This window comes from Penicillium psychrosexuale, assembly GCF_028828465.1.
Source record: "Penicillium psychrosexuale strain IBT 29551 chromosome Unknown utg000005l, whole genome shotgun sequence".
In the NCBI taxonomy this organism is placed as follows: domain Eukaryota; kingdom Fungi; phylum Ascomycota; class Eurotiomycetes; order Eurotiales; family Aspergillaceae; genus Penicillium; species Penicillium psychrosexuale.
The window spans coordinates 1,996,047-2,012,047 of NW_026643190.1; the positions used below are offsets into that span (position 1 = coordinate 1,996,047).

The 16,001-nt window shown below is 51.3% G+C and overlaps 4 protein-coding genes across 4 annotated transcripts; 3 read left to right on the forward strand and 1 right to left on the reverse strand.

The window, feature by feature from the left end:
* Positions 1-6,270: 6,270 nt before the first annotated feature.
* On the forward strand, positions 6,271-7,488 carry N7518_009678 (C2H2-type zinc finger protein; the record flags this gene model as incomplete). Its single annotated transcript, XM_057190604.1, has 1 exon — positions 6,271-7,488. The coding sequence occupies one exon, from the start codon at positions 6,271-6,273 to the stop codon at positions 7,486-7,488; it is 1,218 nt and encodes a 405-aa protein (XP_057038260.1).
* A 1,271-nt stretch (positions 7,489-8,759) lies between these two features.
* N7518_009679 (uncharacterized protein) lies at positions 8,760-9,770 on the forward strand (the record flags this gene model as incomplete). The annotated part of the gene is made up of 1 exon (XM_057190605.1): positions 8,760-9,770. One exon carries the CDS (start codon positions 8,760-8,762, stop codon positions 9,768-9,770), a length of 1,011 nt encoding a protein of 336 aa, XP_057038261.1.
* Positions 9,771-10,143: 373 nt separating this feature from the next.
* Positions 10,144-10,909, forward strand: N7518_009680 (U6 snRNA-associated Sm-like protein LSm1; the record flags this gene model as incomplete). Its single annotated transcript, XM_057190606.1, has 4 exons — positions 10,144-10,333; positions 10,406-10,474; positions 10,542-10,657; positions 10,736-10,909. The coding sequence occupies 4 exons, from the start codon at positions 10,144-10,146 to the stop codon at positions 10,907-10,909; spliced, it is 549 nt and encodes a 182-aa protein (XP_057038262.1).
* A 1,031-nt stretch (positions 10,910-11,940) lies between these two features.
* On the reverse strand, positions 11,941-15,819 carry N7518_009681 (mRNA-binding protein RRP12; the record flags this gene model as incomplete). The annotated part of the gene is made up of 3 exons (XM_057190607.1): positions 11,941-13,746; positions 13,794-15,701; positions 15,757-15,819. The coding sequence occupies 3 exons, from the start codon at positions 15,817-15,819 to the stop codon at positions 11,941-11,943; spliced, it is 3,777 nt and encodes a 1,258-aa protein (XP_057038263.1).
* Between the last annotated feature and the right edge of the window lie 182 nt (positions 15,820-16,001).

Sequence of the window (16,001 nt, forward strand, 5' to 3'; positions counted from 1 at the left end):
AAGCGACCAAAGAGCCCGAATCGGCACGGCGATGCCGAAAGAATCTCGCCCGAGTTGCGTAAATCGGGAGGCTCCAGCGGGGAAAAGGAAATTGAAGTCTCACCGAGCCCCTTTTTGAATTGCGGTTACATACTCAACTCAGTGGTTGCTCCGTGAAAATTTGATTTCCTTGAATTTGCCAAATTTGCCATCGAGGACTTCCGGAGTAGTGCTGTATAGAGTCTCACACTATCCCCCACAAAGTACATAGCTCCGTCTATAGGCGAAAATGGAGAGCCAAGCCATGGCAGACCTTCCTAATATGTAAAGCGGAGGGTAGATTCCCATATCGGCACTAAGCCCCGCAATTGGGTGCCCTAAACCTGCGAGAATGTCACCATGTCGTCCTCCGAGATCACCCGGTTGTCGCTGTCCAGCCAGCTAGCCCTATGGTCTATGGACTGATGTTGTGGTACCTGCATGATCTAGGCTATGAGCTCTGTCGTCATCCACATACCACATCCTTAGTAAGATAGACCTTCCCAGGTCAGAGAAGACGTGTTGAATACGTCCAATCTCTTATCAATGCGCTCCGTACTAAATCTGGAGAAAACACTTGGCCCCTCTTCAATGACGCCATCTCCTCGTTACTCCCGAAGGTACTCCGTAGCTAACACTTGCACAATGCAAGGCATGCACAGGGAAACCAAGGCAGTCATGCACCTATGGGCGCATATGGGCGCATTCCTGTAACTCTTACTCTTATCAGACCTCCACATCCCGCATTCCAAGCTCGAAGCCAGCGAGATAAAAAACATACGATTCGCGCATTCACTGACATGTGAAATCCACAAGCTAACTAACTAACTATCATGTCCGTGCAGATCTAGACCCCCCCGCTTTATGATACTCCCAATAAGGGAAGACAAGAGTCCGGAGCTCCCGCAGTTATACTTTTGATCCCGTTTCCAATAGTCAAGGATCTAACAAAGGATAATATCATAGGTACACGTGCCAGCGAGAGTCGCGCTGGTTTGGAGCTCGAATTCGCTTAATTTGAGCTCGGGGTATTCGCCCGTTATGGTAGCCACAGCGTACTCCGCACCTTTGTTTCCCTTACCCCTGTTTCTCTAGTGCCCTATGGAATGCAAATCCAAGCTAGGATCTGCCTCATCTCAGACTAACTGATCTCCTGCATATGGTACCTGGTTATAGCGCCTTCAAGACGGTACTCCGTACACACAACACCTGTGCCCAATGTGGATCTTGCGACAGGGGCATTGTGAACCGCATCCGCGAGTGGGTTGCATTATACAACGTTAGGCGAATATGGGGTAAGAAATGACGATAAATCGCTCAGTGGAGTTGAAAGAGAAAATTTTTTCGTTTTCCCCCTCGACGTGGGATGTTGGAATTGGAGGGGTGTCCGGGGCTTCACCGGGGACCTGGACGCGGTATCGGGCTGCTTTTCCCCGCCTCGACTTTCTCTCTTCTCTTCTTTTCGCTATCTATTCCCCAGAATATCACATGTTCTCCAGATAATAGGACAGAGATTGTAAGATAGTGTAATCGACCGCCATTCCACCAATGGCCTGATCGCGGAATAGCGGCCCCGCATAGGTGATATCAGTGTGAGGCCATTCGCGCCGCTGATTGGGTGCAGTGAGGTAGCTTGTTCTAGAAGGTGTGGAGCGATGATCGTCTGGAGTTGGGGCAATAAGGAGAGTGAGTGGTGATAGGATGTTAGGTAATCGCTGGCAAAACCTCCGAGCTGATTAGGGTTGCACTTTCTTCAAAGCATGTGTGTCTGGGAAACGTATGTAGTCTACACCCCGCTGTATATTCCACAGAGTAACCGCACCCGCAATGACCTCCTAGCATTCCTGGGTCTTGTGGAATGTTACTCTAAGCCAACCCTACCCCGGATTCTCCATTTTGAAACTACTCCCCCGCATCGAGACCTGCCAAGCATAACGAAATGTCACCTTGAGACACAATGGCATACAACTGTACTCCATAATTATATACTGAAGTATCAGATCACCTTTCCCTTTGCAACGTATAACGTAACTAGGTAACTAACTAAATTACATCTTGTCTCGCCGACCAATGACACCTCTCGATAGGGGTTTCAGACAAAAGACAGCGCGATTGGAAACGTAGCGCAAAACAAGAGCCGATCCCTTGTTGTCACTTGGCCTGTCACTTTTATTTTTGGCTTTCCTATGCGCTTTCGCTTTCAGCTTCCAACTTGGATATTCCCCAGCTGGTTTTTCCCCAGCTGGGCCGTGAGCACGTCACGTCATGACTCACACCGTGTTGGAACTTGGGTGTCGTACAGCCAGTAGCAACTGCTGAGCTTATGTAGCAAGGGGGTGTGGGCTGAAAGGGACGGGCGCGTCCAGACTCGGACTCGTACGCTACTTACTGCCTTACCCTGGAACGTATCCAGAATAGGTATGAATAAGTGTATGGATAATAGGGTGTAATATAAAAGTATTTTCATCTCCCCTCATCCACTACTAGTGATCTTACATAACAATATGGGTGGGTGCGGGGAATAGAAATAGATATCACTAGTTCGCCGATATTTGACTAAAATAGGTACCCTGAGGGCTGAATCGGATAGAAAAAGGACTTCCCCGCGTACAACTGAACGAGGCTCCAACTGATAACGGAGGGAGTCCGGGGAATCTCCACGCCCGAATCGAGCATTACTAGTATTGCGTATACTCATTCCCTTCACTTTCTTTTCCCTTGCTGTTGTTATTTACATTTCTATTTCCATTTCTCTCTACCTCGTCCCCTTTCGGTTGTGGGACTAGTTTTGCTTTTTCCCCCCATCCAGGATCGACGTACCCGCCCTGTGCGCGGGTCTGCATGCCAGAATAATGGGATTGATCAGCATAGTGGGCAAGGAAAAGTGGGAAGGGGAATGCTTGAGTGACGAATCCCGATTCAATTCTCATGGAGCATCAATACAGTCCCACATACCTGCAAGCTAGATGTACGGAGTACCATATAGGTAATTCCATTGTCTAATATCCAACTTACATACCACTACCGTAGATTGCCAGTCTCCCGTCTCCCCGGATGGCGTGACGATCGACCTTGACCTTGTGTGGAGGAGCGCATGACGACAGCGATATCGGATGATCGTATTCAAGGCGATCGCGGTGATCAAGGCAGATTTGGATTGAGATGTCATCGCAGATCGCTTCTACGGTTTCGGGTCTCTCCCCATGGCTCTCACTTGGAGATTGTGGGGTAGGATGACTTATGGATGTAGTATGTATGTATGTACTTATCTGTGTGTTTTGGAGTGTTCATCACCGGGTATATCGGCTTGATAAACTTTGTCGATCATTCTAAAAAATAGGTTGGATTTTCTGGGGCGCAGACCGGTTCAAGACCGGAGGATGAGGTTCTGTCGTGATATTGCGATTTAGGACTGTCGGCGATTGGAACTGCCGGTTTCGGTGTCCCCCACCTGGCACTTATCTACGTACTAAACAGGTAGTAGGATCGAGTTCGTAGGTTTGCGGATCTTGGTGAGAATCGGGGCAGGTGAGACGAGTTCTGGGGAAGGATTCAGGAATATATGTCGGAACTTTGAATCCGGATATCTGTTTTGTGAATATTCCGATTTCTATAGGTGCACGAGGAGTACATCAACTGATAGATCGGAATTCGTCACCTGAAACCGAAACCCTTATTAGTTTCACGATCCTAGCAAATGCACTCCGTACACGTCGCAAAATCGGCAAAAGGCTGGTAATTGCTTAGAGACGGTACCTGCTTCTTGAGATAAAGAATAACAGAAGACCGCTATTATTGCCACTCCGAGTCCGGCCTTTGACCAGAATGGCGCCATATTCCCCGTGGAGAAAAATGGAGAACTCCAGGCTGCGGCAGTGTGCTCCGTACCGTCGGGTATATTGTGAGCTCATTTTACCTTGTATGTATTTTCTTAAACCTGACGGGGATTCGTGCGATTTCTAGATCCTTGATCAAAAAAGTACCAACTCGGTAGCCGGGCCGGCATACAACATAGGCATCTGGGCCCTGATACTCCGTTATCTTTCAGCTTTGCTTTCAGATTTGCTTTTGTGTGCTGGTCTTAATTTGCCAAGGAATTTAGCCATCGTGAACTGTGGGGATCGAGTGAATTTGGCCGGGGGTAAAACTTCCGTTAGGATCCGCCACTAGACCCTGCAAGATGGAGTATCCCCTGATATGTATTGTAGTGTAAAGTTTAGTGTATATGTACAACATATGTGTATCTGTATATCAAATCAATATACACATACACATACAATAGAATCGCGGAGTAACGCTATGCCGGACCCAAAGATAACGCCTTCCAGCGCAAACCGGACTCTCTCGGCGGGACGGCCTTGCCGAGTGGGCATATCTTTGCCCCGTCCCGTTTATCCCGCACCTCGGCCCTTTTTCTTCCATTAAGCCGGGGGAACTTCGGGCGAAAGTATGTAATCTTGTATTATAGTTGCCTTCTTAGAGAAGCGTGAACAGGTCCCGATCGCTGATAGGAGAATATTAAATACCTGCATTCAAGAAGTGTATTTAATATTATCCTGAACCGGTACCCCAGACCCCGGTTATTACCCTGTGAGATTCAGCCAGGAAATCAACCCCCGGTGTCTATACTTAGGCGTCTTGGCAGTCAGGGATACCGCCGTCTGATTGCGCAAGGAATACAGCCGAGTGCGCATTGTGCAGGGGCTGACACTGGCATCTAGAGATACGCGGCTTTGCGGCTGCATGGCAGCTGCATCGGGGCTATCAATAATTGGATGATCCGCGCCTATCAGCGGTGTTTGTTCTATCGTTCCACAATCAATATATTAGTCGGTTAAAGAAATATACAATTATATGTACTCCGTATATAAATTCGTCATATCTTACCCCAAAATCCGGGGGAATTGTCGGCGAACCTGAGCAGAGGACCCTAGGGTTGATCTCAGGGTTTCGATATATAGGGTTCGGGGGTGATTCCTCCGGATGATGAAGTCTTGAGCAATGAACAACCCGAATCATTTTCGTATCTCGTCTTCGCGCTGGATGCCTGGATAACCTGTTGACTGGTTGTGTTCGCATGACTAAATGATTACCAGAATTAACCCTTGGGCGTTTCGTTTCGGTCGACATCATCGATGATCCTCGCTATCGTCACTCCGTGACGGGATCAGATGGTCCCCAGGATCTTCATTGTACATCCATTGTACATGGGCCTGGACTGGTCGGGCCTAGAATGACCGTAACCCCCAGACTTTGGCCCTGGGTTTCGCAGGACTATGTCTAGGTACTCCGTACCTGCTATGGAGCACGGAAGTACGGAGTATATATCATTTTATATTGAGTACTGGCGACCCCGGGTTCTGCTCGTTATCGGCTCTCCGCATGCCATCATTTCTATTCTCATCCACTGTCTTTTGCTCGTCATCCCGAGATAGCGCTGATATCTTCCCCCATGTTCTGATAAGAATTGTTAGAGGCCCGATAGCCGGATAGGGACACGCACCTCACGCCACACGGTTCTTCAGCAAAAATGCGAGTCCCCACATTTTTGTTTTATGCAGTTACGTAGTTAAGTATACAACAGCAATACTATAAGAATATTAGATATTAGAGGGATATGATTATATTTGAATAGTTCTTAGTTAAATCAGTTATCTATCCTAAATAGTACATAGATAGGTTGATGTACATCCAGTAAGGACCGTCCTTTTTTTCTTTTTTTTTATTTCTTTTTTATTTCTTTTAGTTTCCCATTTCCCCTTTGGGAATTTCCGGTTTTTGTATTTTTCCTCTTTTGCCCCATGTCTCCCCTTCTTCTCCCCCACACTCTCCATTTTTACATTTTCACTTGTATTTTATTATTTTTCTTTTCTTTTTTTCGTTTTTTTGCTTTGCGTTTTTTCAGAATTTTCTTTTCTCCAAGTCCGATTCCGACACTGCCCCTTCTCCCCCGATTTCTCCCTTCCCCCTCCATTCCCTATATTATTTGTGACTCCCCAGATCGTCGTCTCCAGGTTCCTTTTTTCCCCCTTCTTCTTTCCTCTGGCTCCCGCTTCTTCACTACTCGACTACGTGGTTTATAACCAACCCGAGCTATCAGAACTCTCTCCGCCGCACTCCGATTCCCGATCGACCTTCCCATCCCAATCCGGGTATCTGATCGACCTTAGCTCGGGACCCCTGCGATAAACCCGTTCTCGGTCCTCCGGTCCTCCTGTCAGAATAACCCATCAATCCGCCGCACGGATTCACATGCCACCGCCGGGTTCTTCAGTGGGATTTTCAAATCTACTTAATCCCCACGAATCCGACACATCCTCGAGTGGAGATTCAATGGCTTCGTCAGTGAGCTTGTTACCGCCGCTCATGAAGGGGGCGCGCCCCGCGACCGAGGAGATCCGCCAGGATCTGCCCCGGCCGTACAAGTGTCCCCTTTGCGACCGTGCCTTCCACCGCCTGGAGCACCAGACGAGACACATCCGCACGCACACCGGCGAGAAACCACACGCCTGCCAGTTCCCCGGCTGCACGAAGCGCTTCAGTCGATCAGATGAGCTAACTCGCCATTCGCGCATCCACAACAACCCCAACTCGCGCCGCAGTAACAAGGCTCAGCACCTGGCGGCGGCCGCAGCCGCCGCAGGCCAAGACTCAGGAATGAATGCTTCCAACATGATGCCACCTCCTAGCAAGCCCATCACTCGCTCCGCGCCAGTATCGCAGGTCGGATCCCCGGATGTCTCCCCTCCCCACTCCTTCTCCAACTACGCCAACCACATGCGCTCGAATTTGGGTCCTTATTCCCGCACCGCTGAGCGTGCTTCCTCCGGAATGGATATCAATCTCCTGGCTACAGCTGCGTCGCAAGTAGAGCGGGATGACCACATGGGCTTCCACGGCTCGCGGGGACACCAGATTTTCGGCTCCCGTCATCACGGCACTAGCCGTGGCCTCCCTTCTCTCTCCGCGTATGCGATTTCGCAGAACATGACCCGTTCGCATTCCAACGATGACGACGATGGCTATGGTCACCGTGTCAAGCGCTCTCGTCCCAACTCTCCCAACTCCACTGCTCCTTCTTCTCCTACTTTCTCCCACGATTCTCTCTCCCCTACCCCTGATCACACTCCATTGGCCACTCCTGCACACTCGCCCCGTCTGCGTCCTCTCGGTGCCAGCGAGCTGCATCTGCCTTCGATTCGCCACCTGTCTCTCCAGCACACCCCTGCTCTCGCGCCCATGGAGCCGCAACCAGAAGGGCCCAATTATTACAGCCCCAACCAGGGGCACATGGGCCCAACCATCTCCGATATCATGTCGAAACCCGACGGCACACAGCGCAAGTTGCCCGTGCCCCAGATTCCCAAGGTTGCGGTGCAGGACATGCTCAACCCCGCGGCCGGATTTTCTTCCATGAACTCGTCAGCCACCAATTCCGTTGCTGGCGGTGACTTGGCAGACCGGTTCTAACTCATCTTCTTTGCAACCTTTTATGCCTTGAAAACTTATGTTATGCGCGCCACGAAACGATATAGACTTGTGCATTTTTACCTGGCTTGCGGGCATCAACGGTGTCGGATTGGGTTTGTTGATTTTATCTCTGGCGCTTCCACCAAATAGACGGATTGGGATCTTTTTTTACCCCTGCCTGGTCACTCCTCTGGAGATTTTCTTTTTTTACTTCGAGTTCAAAATTCGTGTCGAAAGACCTACTTTTTTATGTCCTTCTCCTCTCCCGAGGCCTGTGGTCTTATTTACTTCTGAACCTGTTCCTTTACTTCACTTCTCTTCACTTACTTAATTCCTCACATTGTGAGCAAATCAAGACATTTACTCTTGATTTCTTAGTATCGGAGGTTTTGGCTTATTTGCATGTGATACCTCCCCGCAATCCACTTGGCCGTATATGTATACAGCCTAGTATTATCTGAATACTCCGGATGTCTTTGACATCGAATCTGAAACAATATTGCAACTCTATTCCATTATCTCCAAGAATAGAATCAGAAATATACATTCACATGTCAACTGAAGCTTTATCTAGAACACGTCCAACGATCTAGATTCCTTCGCAACCCTGCTCTTCGTACTTGTGAAGAATACTGACGTAGATCCATGGAGCCTAGATATTCAATGTTCCTCTAGGTCCAGACTATGAAGATCTTTTATACAATCTTATATCCACAAATGACGAATACATCTTGTACTTCCTATAAAGAGTAAACCTCTATCCAACGAAAACAACCTGCAGACACCCGCCCATGCATTGTATCCCAGACCTATCCTCAACAAAGAGAAGTAAAGAAAATATACACAAATCCAGGTGATAGTGTATATAGTAAAGCCATCTAAATCCTTATAACCCAACTAGCCCCAATTGCCCCGCCCTAAGATTCAGAAAAAAATCCAAAAGTCCGCACCCCCACTTCAGCCCATTTCTATATACCCTTGTCTACATTGTACGCGCAGAACGGCCCATGGATGTCATGCATGCTGAAAAAGTGCAGATCTGAAGGTATTCTGCTGATCTTATATCGGATCCTTGGGGTGTATGTATCTCCCGTTCTATCCCGTTCCCCTCATCCGTATTACTTACTCCTCTCCTCTCCTCCCTAATCCTATACATACCTCTACCCGTCGAGGGCTACTCCTATTGCTATGTAACCCCGGGTAACCTGACTCTGACACGAACCAGCCGTATCCACCCCGTGTACTAGACCTCCCCGTCTTTTGCATCGAGCATGTCGGAGCGCAAGCCCACAAGCCCCCAGGACCATCGGGACCCTCGTCGAGGCGACCTCGACCAGCTCCTCTATTCACGCAATAGAGACCGCCATAGAGATCGCGACCTTCGCCGATCGTCTTCTACCCGCAGCGTCAGTATCAGCGTGAGTTCGACCGCCAGCAGCACCGCTTCCAGTAGGACCCCCGCCCTGTCGCAAAGACAACCAAAGCGAAAGCAACCGGGCGTCGTCGTCACCGCCATGTCCTCTTCACCCGCCGTGCCGGACTTGTCGAGCGCATCCCCGTCCCCGTCAATATCATCAGTTGACACTAGGCCCGGGACCGGGGTTGACTCCGCACAGGGAGATACCAGCACAGATGGGCTCGGGATCTACGTTCTCGGTGACCCGACACCGTTAACCACCGACCCCGCTCTCTCGCCGTCAAGATTCCCCCCTCTAACAGCCAGCACGAGCACGAACACCGAGCAGCGCACATACGCGTGCCTCTTCCACATGCTGGACTGCCACAAGTCCTTCGCCGACAGCGCGGAGTGGCGCGCCCACGTCGTCAGCCACTTTCGCTCGTACCCGACGCCGCCGTCAGCGCGGTGTCCGCTGTGTCCGAATACCAAGTTTGTGGACGGGATTTCAGACCCCGTTCTCGAGGACAGCGAGTCGATCCGCTCTAGCGATGACGCTGTTCGGCCTCTGTCTGGAGACTTTCCCTCGGCGTGGGATCGAATGCTCGATCACGTCGCTGCTGACCATTACTGTCTTGGCCAGACGCTTGCGGGCAGTCGGCCGGATTTCGAGCTTATGCGGTATCTGTATGGCATGCGCGTTATCACAGATGCGCAGTTTAAGGCTATGCAGTTGCCGCCTGCGCCGTCTAGTCCTGCCTATCATCGCTCGCAGGATGGGGTTAGGGCTAGTATTGGCTCTGCGGATGAGCCGTACTGTGCGCCGTATAGTAAGCGACGGGAAGAGAGGATGAGGGGGCAGCAGAGGGGTGTCGGGGTGTTGTAGATATAGACACGTTTTGGTTTTTGATTTTTGATTTTTTTTTTGGATATTCCCCCTTTCGCTGTTGTATAGCGTGTACTTTTCCTCAGACTTAGAACTGGCAAGTGTATTTTTTTCTTCCATAGAGTATGTTATGTCTCAGAAGAATATCAAAAACCAAAATGTATAGATCAGCCCCGAGCAAACAAGACAAACTCACCGCCCGTGATGACGGCCTTTGCGACCTCGATCCCTCCATCGCGAATGATCAGAAACAGAATGAGAAGCTCCACCTCCAATTCCTGAATCTCTCTGTATCAGCGTCCTCCCGCCTCCCTCCCTACCCCTCCACACCGCTTTCCGATTTTCCCTCCGCCAATCCAACACAGACAACGCCATGGAGCGGAACGCCATGGAGCGCCTATCTCTAAACGAAAGCCCTGCCCCGGCCTCTCGCACCCCGCAGCAAAACCAACAATTCACTCAGAATGCCCTCGGCCCAGCAGGCCCCCAGCCAACAGGCGGCCCGCCGCAATTACCCCCGCAGATGTTCACGACCGCCGCACAGCTGCTCGATCTAACAGATAGTATGTGCAGCTGCGCTCAAGCGACCTAGAGCTGAAGAACAAGGGAGATAAAGAAGGCTGACACAATCGCAGAGAAACTTGTACTCATCCTTCGCGACGGTCGCAAACTCATCGGCGTTCTCAGAAGCTGGGACCAGTTCGGTATGCCAGTCGCACTACGCTCAACCCCAATCTGTCTCGCTCTTTTATCTGACATGCTATCTTCTAGCGAACCTTGTTTTCCAGGATACTATAGAGCGCGTCTACGCCGGACAGCTGTACGCCGATGTCTCACGTGGCATATTCATTGTTCGTGGAGAGAACGTGCTCCTGCTAGGCGAAGTGGTATGATCTCCTCAATTCCTGCTGCAAGTTAAGGTATACCGGTAGGAACCCCGCTAACGCATTCTCAATTCCATACAGGACCTTGACCGCGAAGACGATATCCCGCCCACACTGACCAGAGCCCCATTCGAAGAAGTCTTCGAGCTGAAGAAGAAAGAGGACGCAAAGAGGAAAACAGGCGACAAGAAGCGCTACGACGAACTCCAAGCGCTCGGTTTCGAGCCCGAGCACAGCGGGGAGATTCTGTTCTAATTATCGCATTGTTACCACGTGCTTGTTGTGTGTTTGGTCTGGTCTGGTCTGTCGACTTATCGCTTGCTCTCCTTCCCGGGTCGATACCTTTGAAAGACCGAGTGTTGAAAAGGAAAAGGAAAAAGAACAAAGGGGCGCCAGGACACAAACTGCTCGATGACCTCCGATGAGCGACGGTGTCGATTTGATTTCGCGCCGTGCGGATACGGATGGTCGTCGTTTGGAATTGCAAATTGCATCGGCAGGAGTTTTGGCTGGATTCGGATGCTCGCAGTGGGCTGATACTACTGTACTGTACTGTCCTGTCTGCTGTATACTGCGAGGAAAGGAAGCTGTCGACGCTATGCGCTTGGATGGATGTGATGTCGTCTGGTCTAAGCTTGCAGCTTCTTGTTGTCTGTCCCTTTTGCGTCGCGCTCTACATTTACGTCTACTTCCACTTCTCGGAGCGAGCGATGGATGCTGTGGGAAATGCTGCTGAGCTGCCTGGTTGGCTGGCTCGCGTTCATGAAATTCTGATTGATATGTTCGATACACTTTTTTTTGCATGAGAAACTGCTTTGCAAATGAGGATATGATAAAATCACTGCATTGGGTTCTGGTATTTAGCAGTAGTTGTAGATTTAGTAGCATTTCATCAGTGTCATGTGATATCGGTGTCGAATGTAGAGCTACCCATCGATCCTACATAGACGTCCATGCACAAAATAAAACAATATCTATGTCCATTGACCTAATAGAAACTTTTGAACAGAATCGTAATCATATCATGAAAAACACGGAGTCAATAACTCTGCATCGAAACAGAAAAAGCCCAGAGTCAACGGAATCACCACAGCGGAGGGTATTATGAGAACGTCAACACTAACCAAGCACGACAGGGACCGAAGACCAGATGGCAGAAACAAAAGAATCAAAAATCAAAAACAGGGAAACTCAGAACGATAACTCCGGGATCTGCTATATGCCACCCTCTTCTCCACTTACAGTACCGGCAAGAAAAATATACGATTCACCGTAGAGTAAATAGTTTATCTCTTCTTGCCCCATCCCGAGCGGTTACCACCGCGAGGAGCATTGCCTGGATTACGACGCTTCTCAACGCGACCGCCGCCAGACGCACCGGAAGTCTTGGGCGCACCAAGACCACGACGGCCGGAGCTCTGACCGGTTCCGGAAGCGCGCAGGTCCTGCTTCAGGTCGTCCTCGTCGACATCCATGCTATCGCCTGCGTTCTTCTTCGACGACTGGCCCATCTTCACCTTGCCTCTCTGGCCACGGCGGACAGCATCGGGTCCGCTCACAGCAGCGAGGTAGGCGTTCACGCCACCATCGCCAGCACCGGACATCTCGACGTCGTCGACGATATCGCCGTCATCGCCGAGGACAAGACGGCCGTCGGCGTCGACCTTGGCATTGCGCTGCTTCTTCTTCGAGCCCGGGCCTGTGTTGAGGAAGCGCTGGCTGGGCTTGGTGGTGGAGATGCTGGCCAGGGCGTTGGAGCCGAGCAGATCGAGAGGATTGTCTTCGGGGGACATCTCGCGGATGTACTGGGTGCTCTGGCCTGCTTTTTTCTTGGAGTTGCGGCCCTTGATTTGGGCAACGTTGTCGACGTCGACGTCGCTGTCGCCGTCGTCCGAGTTGTCGGAGGAGTCCGAGTCAGAGCCGTAGACGGCCTTGTCGAAGGCGTTGCCGGCTTGCGGCTTGGAGGCCTTCTCCTCTTCGTCTTCGTCTTCACCTTCGGCACCCTCTCTCTTCTTGCGCTTGCTGCGCTCACGGGCTTTGCGGATGTTGACTATAAGCTTGCGGTCCTCCTCGCCGACAATAGCCTCCAAAAGGGGTGCACCGAATCGGCGCACAAGGCGGTCGATGATGCCCTTCACCTTACTACGGAGACGGCCCTTGTGCTCCTTGTTCCAGGCCATGAGGCTGGGGACCATGGTGTTGAGACGGGGGCGTAGAGTTTCGTCGGGGAGAACGACGACGGCAACCTTGACGAAGCCAAGGACGGAGCGGACGATCTCACGGTTGTTGGAGGTAAGGAAGAGCTCAACGGTCTCAACGAGTTCCTTGAGCATCTCCGGCTGGAGTTGTGTCTGGAAGTCGAAGAACAGACGCGAAAGCGCAGTGACGGTGGCGCCGACCATGTGAGGAGCCGAGCCAGCCAGACCGGCGGAGACCATTGTGAAGAACTCCTCCAGGGTAGCAGGCGCATCCGGGGAATCGTCCGCCACACCTGGCACAAGAGATCTGCGGATGAGAGTGCCGGGAGGGTTACGCTCTGAATCGGTTGTGCGCTTGGCCAAGAGAATCAGCAGGTCAAAGGCCGCTGTGCGTGCCTTCTCGTTGCTTTCCTTGCAGCCCAGAACCACCTCGGACAGGATGGCCGGGATGAAGTGCAGGTCCGAGGTGGGGAGGTGATTGATTATCTCGGTGATAGCGAGCATACGGTCGCGACGGCCAGATGCAGGGGTGGTATCGGTGGTGGCAAGCATGAGAGCCTGCAACTCCCCACTACGCTCCTGGAGGGCGGCGCGACCAGTCTCGGTCGTTGCAAGTCGGGGAATCAACTTGTAGGCCTTCTTAATGAGTTGCTGATCCGGGTTGGGGGATGTGCTGTTGAGGATAGCCGCCGCCATGGCAAACAAGCCACTGAAGCTGGAGCGAGGGAGGTAGATTGACATTGCGATAACGAGGTCAATCAGAGTGTGGGAGGTCGGTGGCATCTTGTCGGACGAGTTCTGAGCCGAAGCACTCTGCTTGGTTGCTGTCTCTTGCTCGGTGATCAAAGAAGATTCAAGCATTGAAGTAACACGGGTGAAAGTGTCGTTTAGCTCCTATGAAGGGTGTTAGTCGTGTTAATTTGCGACTGAAGGCAACTTACATTTTCAGGGGTGATGCTCAAGTAGGCATTGATACACTGCAGAATGTAGCCGCGGTAGTGAGGAAGGGTCTGGCTGTAGACGTTGAACAATACAGCCAGCAGATTGCTCGCAAGACCGCCGAGATGAATGAGGTTCTTCTTCGCAGCAGCCTTGGTGATACGTCGTTGCAAGATCAGATCGTCCTCATCGTTTTCGACAGACAAGATAGCCTGGTTAGACTCAACCAGGTTCTGCAAAGCCCGGCAGACATCGAGACGCAATTCGGTCTGCTTGTACAGAACGTTGGACAGCAGCTCCGCGAATGTCTGGTCAAACGCCTCCTCAAGATCAAGGGGCAGCTCGCAGTAGCCGGGAAGGGTACCCCAGGTCTGTTGGACGAGGGTTTCGAAGATCTTCACTTCCACAGATTTCTCAGCGGCACCGAAGTCCACTACCTTCTGGTATAGTGCCTCACTCAGGGGAACGAGCTCGGTACGGAAGTGGCGGAGGTTCGTGTTGGTCACGCTGTCGCGCATAATGGGCAGCATCCAGACACGACCGGGCTGACCAGCCTTCTGCTCGATAATGTTGAGGGGAAGAATCTCCAATACTGCCTCGGGGCCCATTGCTTCGATAGCACTGCTAATGACGGCGTCGGCTTCCTTCTTGCCGTGGAAGCCGCCATTGCTGCGCAGTTCACCGATGGTGGAGACAATCTTGACCAGATATGGGCTTGATCGCCACTTGAAGCAATCGAAGAGGGCAGAGCAAACATTGAACACCTCTTTCCAAGCAGCCTGGTACTTCACCGACAGAAGATCAATGGCTGCACGAGACAACTTCTCCAAGGTCTTCTCGTCATACACAGATGGATCCACAATAACACTGTTGGGGATACAGTTGTGTAGGAATGAGATCAGACACTCTGATGCGGAAACGCGGATGTTGCTGGAAGGCGAAGCCATGAATCCAGAAATCAAAGTGAACAGATCCGGCAACTTCTCGAAAGTATCTTCAGGAGTGATTTGTGCGGCCACATCGTAACCGCGCGAGAGCACTGCAATCCAAGGGGGGAGAAGCTGGGAGTCATTCTGCGCAGGCTTGAGTTCGGAGATAGCATCCAAAAGACGGGGCAGCTTTGAAGACGAGAATTCATCTGCCATTCCTTCGAAAATGACCTCAAATACCTCAAAGGCACCCATAGTGATGTACTCATTGCTAGAGCGGGACGCGTTCATCAGAAGTTCGCTGAGCGGTTCGATCTTCTTGCTGGGCCAGCCACCTGACGCCGAGGCAATGGTCTTGATCAGCTGCAACGAGTGAATGATAAGGGGCTCATGATTGTTGGCCTGAGCATCATGACGACCTTTCTTTTGCTTATGGGCGGCTGTGATGCTATCACCCAGAGTCTTCATCGCAGACTGGGCGCACATATCCGCACCCGGGTGGTCCAGAGACGGGCTCGGCGGGGGCGCCTTGAGAACCTTGACAAGAGCCTCCTGGGCACGCTTCCGTACCTTGGGGCGGTGGTCAACCGAGAGACTCAGCAGACCTGCCATTGCGCGTCGCGGGCCGACCTGTGTGTGCGGGAGATTCCATGATGCAGAATCCTGGGCAATGAGCAGAGACTCAAGACAGCCAATTGAAGGACGCAGGAGCGGGGCTTCGACCTCGGGGAGAGAAAGCGCGGGTGCAAGGCCTTCGAGGATCTGGGAAAATTTGGAGCAAAGGATCGGGGCGGGGACGTAAACGGTTGTGATGTCGAGAAGGTAGACAACGGATGTCGCTAGGTCCTTGTTGACAATACCCTGGGATGCGGACAGTGACTGCGAGAGCAGTGCAAGAAGGGCAGCAAAATATGCGGTGGGTGAGAAGTCTGCTTTTTGATCACGGAGAGTATCCTCAACTGCAGAGAGCACCACAGCGGTCTGTTCATGAATGTTAGTGCCAATTCATTGGGTGGTGTGCAACAGGGAAACTTACGTGATGCTGGTTCTGCAGCTTAGGAGACTTAATCTTCTCAAGCTTCTCCGCCAGAGTCGCCATGATGATTGAGGACGACGAGGTGGAGAAGAGTCAAAGAAAGCAATATATTGTGATGAGAAAGAGGGCTGTTTGGCGGTGATAAAAATCGTAAAGGAAAAAAAGTAAAGTCCGGCAAATTTCGAGGCGGTCAGACAAGGCGGCGGGGCGGTACACTGACTTTTCGTTCAGGCCGTTGATGATTA